Source organism: Nanorana parkeri, unplaced genomic scaffold (genome assembly GCF_000935625.1).
Source record: "Nanorana parkeri isolate BGI_ZX_2015 unplaced genomic scaffold, ASM93562v1 scaffold61, whole genome shotgun sequence".
In the NCBI taxonomy this organism is placed as follows: domain Eukaryota; kingdom Metazoa; phylum Chordata; class Amphibia; order Anura; family Dicroglossidae; genus Nanorana; species Nanorana parkeri.
This window is the reverse complement of record NW_017306329.1, coordinates 1,900,932-1,906,719: the sequence shown is the minus strand read 5'-3', so window position 1 is coordinate 1,906,719 and position 5,788 is coordinate 1,900,932. Positions and strand designations below refer to the sequence as shown.

Below are 5,788 nucleotides of genomic sequence, written 5' to 3'. Positions count from 1 at the left end.
TTACCGAAAACCCTGAGGTTGGCAGCACCCTTTGTTTTCCTCCACCTCCTTCCCAGCTGCTGCATTCTGTCCTGCAGCGCAGCTTAGAAAGGGCATCGGGGTCAGCCCTAACCTAGCTTGCTTGCATTAGTGGTCTTGCCTTTCTTACAGCTGTCTTCATGTCCGCTCTAAGCTGCTTGTTCTGCTTGAGTTTTAACGGCCGTGCTTTTTATACTGCTGTGCTAGAGCTGTTTCTCCTTATTGTAGAGCTTCCCAATTGTAGCACAATCTGAGATTCTGGAGATGAACTGGCAAAATATAGACCCAAGTTGCAGCTTGGATGGGGGTGCTGAAAGAGGTTTTATTTTTTTTAAAAAGCAGAAAACATTTTTTTTATCCGAATGTCTTATAAAAAAACAAATGCATTCCGATCGCTATGAATTTGGGATTATTTTACAAACTAATTACAAATTGACTTTATTATAGTTAGCGGTACAAAATGTTTTGGGTACCACTTCCAAATTCACATACTCGACGACAAACAATAAAAACTACTACCACTTTTTACCTCGGTATATGTCTAAGACATGTTAAAGACCATTTTTTTTGTTTTCCTTTTTAAATCCATAAATTTTTTTATATGTTTAAAAGTAAAAATTGTTATATTTTATTTTAGAAAAAAAGTAGTGATCCTTGGAGTACTTTTAAAAGTCTGAACTTTTTTTTTTTTTTCCTTTTTCGGTATGCAGTGGTACCATGAACTTTAATTAGTTCCACGATTCTGGTCGCAAACCGAATCAAATTTCCCCATAAGGTTCAATGTAAATAAGGTTAATCCGTTCTGTACCATATGTAAATTCATTACCGCTCTGCACTTTCTTTTTACCACCATGCTTGCACTGATACAGGAAGTGTCATGCTGGATTGAATAATACTGTACTAAAAAGCACACAAAAAAGCTTCACAGCAAGTGTGCACAGGTCTGTCTGCGACCGTGATCTCAACTAGAGGAAGCCACGACCACGTGTCAGAGCAGGGAAGATGCACTGCGGATGTGTTCGTCACCCGATTTGAAGTTTGCGAACGGAAGCAAAATGTTGCTTTACTTCCTGTTCGCAAACCGAATCGTTCGCGAACAAAAGTGTTCGTGAACCGAGGTATTACTGTATGTCTAGTTTAATTCTGAGGTACCTAAAAAGTCCTACAAGTTTTTGTTAGTTTTTGAGTATACAAACTAATTACAATAGAAAATAATAGTAAGCCTTCCATTTGCATTATGGGTTTGTATATGTTAACATGAATTGTGCTGACATGTCTTGTGTTTTTGACATAATCCATTGGAACTGGCTTGAGTAGCAAAATGCAGGCGTGGCACTCGGAACTTATTTCCAATTTGCAACACAGGCCATTGGTATTCTTTACTGAAATCAATTGTTTTTCTCTTGTACATGTGAGGCCTGGTTCACACCTGGGCGTTTTGTAGCGCGTTCCTACGCTCTGAAAAACGCTCAAACACCGAAATCCCATTATTTCCTATGGGTATGGTTCACACCTGGGTGTATTACAGGCCGTATGAACGCGCTACAAAACGCCCTACGCCCAAAGAAGTACAGGAGCTTCTTTGGGGCGTATTTGCCGTGCGTATCCATTGGGATACAGCCTGGTAGCCCTCAAACGCGCGTTTGTCGCGTGTTTTTTTTTACCGCGAATTGCGGTAAAAACGCGCGGCAAACGCGCATATTCGATACGCCTAGGTGTGAACCCAGCCTGAAGGGAAAAGCAGACAGCTTGGTTTTACTTTACATTAGGAAAGCAGCTGAATGAAAACTAGAAGGATTTTGTCTTATTTATCTCAAAGCAGCAAATCACAAGTACACAAGTTAGCTCCAACTAGTAAGGTGTGTTTTTTTTTTTTGCTGTTTTTGTGTGCAATGAAATTGATGTACAGTTTCTGAAAATGTTACTCGCATGTCATCTCATCCATCGAGTTGATTTCTCCGTTTTATTTTGAGGTTCAATAACGCAGAGAATCTGGTTTCAAATGTCTAAAAATGATTCAATGATCTGGCCCCGTAACTCCAGCGTTTCGTTCCAATGCACCTAGAGCGTGTGGATAGATAACTAAAATCAAAGGTTCAAAGACTGAATCTTAGCAAACTGCTTTGGCAACGTGTTTTGTGCTTTAATTGTAATGGAAATTTTGTTTAGATCGTTCCTAGAAATATACTATTGCCGTTTTCCTAGGCCACAACAAACAGAGGGTCGATTGGGTTTTATGTTTAATCAAGTTTATATTTATAAGATCTACCATGCTTTTTTTTTTTAGGCTCTTTCCAAAAATCTATGATTGCCGACATAGCTGTATGTTCAATAGTTTTTGAAGGAGACATAGAGGTTTTTTTTTCATGTATTATGGTCAAGGCTTAACATATTACATTTTTTTGTCAGGTGAATATGAAATGATATATTCTGAGCAAAGAAAAAACTTTTTATTTATTTAAAGGAATTTATCAAAACTGGAGCAGTGAGAATCTGGAGCACTTTCCCATAGTAACCAATCAGCTTCTATCTTCAATTTATTCAGTTAGGCTGGGTGGCGGTGATTGGTCACTTGCTGCAGGACTGAGGGTCAGGTGAAATATTTCTTCTGTATTGCTGCCCCTAGAAAAAGAAATGAACAGTTAACCCCTGCAGTGTGGGGGTAGCCACACTGCAAGGGTTAACTTTTAAAAGTCCTTGCATCCTTCTTTAAATTATTAAAACAAAGATTATTCATATCTAGTAAAATTTTGACCGTAGTGGGAAACAAAAAAGAGCAGGATGGAACATTTTTCTCAAATGATATTCCAACAGTATTTGTGATTTTTGTTCAGGGAAATGCTATTAGGGCTGGTGCACACCTAGGCTATTTATCTGTGCGATATCGTGCAAAACAGATTCACATTGAAGTCAATATGGGCTGTTCACACCTTTGCATAATCGCCTGTTGCACAAAAAAGTGCAGGAATTATTTGCAGGCGGTTGTTTTGTTCCCATCTCATGTTTTGGTCCCATGCACCGATGCCAGTATTTTGGTATCGAGTACCAATATTTTTTTTTTTGTACTTGCCGATAATGGAAGTCCCATTAAGGAAGCCAGGCGGCGGCATGTAATGACTCTCCACCCCGCTTCCCGATTAGCAGGGAAGCCGTCCCCATGCTACTTGTCACTTTGTGACGAGTAAGTTTGGAGCCGGCTTTCTGGCCAATCAGGAAGTCGGGCGCCGTGTAATGACTCGCTGCCCGGCTTCCTGATTTGGCCGGGAAGCCGGCTCCATGCTCCCTCGTCACAAGTGGAGCCAGCTTCCTGACCAATCAAGAAGCCGGGCAGCATGTGATGACATGCTGCCCGGCTTTCTGATACAGGAAGTGTCTGGCTGGGCATCAGAGCATTTGGGCGAGTACAAGTACTCACCCAAATAATTGGCATCAATACCGATACTAGTATTGGTGCAATCCTGGTTAGGGAGAATGCATACAGTGTAGTAGCATACAGAATGCATTTGACTTTAGTCCCAGCTGGGAGTTCGTATGCAAAGGTTGTTCCATAGGACCCTTCAAGGGGCTGGAGCCACCCTAAAACCAGACAGAAGGACTAGCAGGGAAGGGAAGCAGCTAAATTCTGAGGAAAGAAAAAACTTTTTACATATCAAGTGGCAGCATGTATTGCAAGCATACATGGTCAGCTGCATACATGGTCAGCAGTAGAAATTTCTACAGACAATTTAGGCTTTACTATCACTTTAACTTTACTTTAAAAGCTTTCCAGTAGTGTGTAAACTTTTTAACAAGGTGCACAGTTGTGTACATTTTAAGTGACATGTATGTATTTTTTTCTAACAGGGGAATCTACCTAAATATTCAAATAACTCCCTTATGGTGCAAGCAATAAAGACAAATGTAACAGACGCGGACATACACCTGCTCTTCTTTGATGTGGAAGCTCTCATTATTCAGCTACTGACTGAAGAAGCCTCCAGGCCAAACACCGCACTTATCTCCCCGGAGAGTTTACAAAAAGCATCTGGCAGCTCTGACAAAGGGGGCTCCTTCCTGGGTGGTAAACGAGCCGCCGTGCTTTTCCAACAGGTCAAGGAAACCATCAAAGAGAACATTAAAGAGCATCTCCTGGACGATGACGATGAAGATGAAGAAGCCATGCGACAGAAAAGGGACAAGAGCGACCCAGAGTACCGTTCGAGCAAGTCGAAGCCATTAACGCTACTAGAGTACAACCTAACTATGGACACGGCCAAGCTCTTCATGTCATGTCTTCATGCCTGGGGCTTGAATGGAGCACTCGATGACGTCTGCCTAGAACGCCTTGGGATGCTTAAGCCGCATTGCCCAGTGTCGTTTGGCCTACTCTCAAGAGGTGGCCACATGTCACTGATGCTTCCAGGCTTTAACCAGTGCATCTTTAAAACAGCCGATGAGATCATAGACGTTGTCCGAAAAATGTCAGTTACTGAAGGACTCGGAAAAGGCAATTATGGTGTGTCACGTGCTGTCACTACGCAACATCTTCTTTCACTTATATCGCTGGCCAACACGCTTATGAGCATGACCAATGCAACGTTCATTGGAGATCACATGAAGAAAGCCCCTCAAAGGTACTAATGAGCTCCTACTAACATGTAAATGTTTACAAACTTTCTCGCTGTGCTTATGGTTGATGCCTGATTTTGTTGTATGTTCCGGGTGCAACTCTTTATCTAGTTTTAAAGTAAACCTGTGCAGTACAAAGCAGCTGGTTTGCTTTACTCTCCACCTAAGCAGCTCCTACTCTTCTTCTTTCCTTCAGGCCCCTCCAAACTCCTTTCAGCTATCTGAGCATGTGAGCTACTCCATGTGATGGTGTTGAGCCAATCTGCAAGCACCACGGTGCCATGTGCAGAGAGTCTATGGGGTTGATTTACTAACCTTATAAACACACCACGAACATGTATACACCTCTGTAGTGTGTTCCCTCCCAGCATGATCTATGGGTGGAATCTAAACACCTTTTGTAGTGTGTACACACCCAGCAGGTGTGTTTGTGCAAAGCCAAGCATGAATTTGCAAGGTGATGTTGTGTAAATTAGCTCTACGTTGTGTTGCTTGCGTTGATGAATGCAGGAATGTAAATGCATGAGCTAACCATTTTTGTCTAAACTGTGAAGCAGCATTATATATGCATCATGTGCATGATTTTTCCATATATGGCATTAGTGGAAATATGCTTTTAGAGACTTTTTGGTTGATAAATACATTTTGCTGTGTAAAAATCACACGCACCTAGTGCGTGCGTGTGTTTAGGTTAGTAAATCACCCCCTATGACTCTGTGTAGGCTGCAATGTTGAAGACTATATGCTGACACACATGGCACCTTCATGTTCTGCTCTTTGGAGAATGGAGTGACAGGGAAAAGAAGGAAATACGAATATGCATTGGCCGGAGGAGAAATTAGAGTAAACCTGTTGCTTTATTTATTATTAGCTTTGTTACTGAATACTCTCCCCCCTCACTGCCAGTGACCACCTACAATTCCAATAAGCTTGCCCATAGACTGTGTCTGCAGACGCTGGGCTCATGGAAATCATAGTCTTGCGGGACAGCCTACATCTGAAGAAAATGACATAAGGCCCCTTCGTGGATCCCTCCTTTTGTCTTTGGCACTGTGAAAAGTTGTGGTGACGTCACGGGGCAAAGAAAAGGATTTCTGCACTTATTGACAATTTTTTTTTTTTTTTTTTTTTTTTTTTGGGGTGGTTTGTGGGTGTGTCCACA

At 41.7% G+C, this 5,788-nt stretch overlaps 1 protein-coding gene across 1 annotated transcript in view; it reads left to right on the top strand.

The window, feature by feature from the left end:
• The window catches only part of WDR7 (WD repeat domain 7), a 348,971-nt gene that overhangs the window by 102,011 nt on the left and 241,172 nt on the right, over positions 1-5,788 (top strand). The window contains exon 15 of the mRNA XM_018576230.1: positions 3,862-4,631. Coding sequence (XP_018431732.1) covers positions 3,862-4,631 — 770 coding nt within the window. The remainder of the gene's footprint in view (positions 1-3,861; positions 4,632-5,788) is intronic.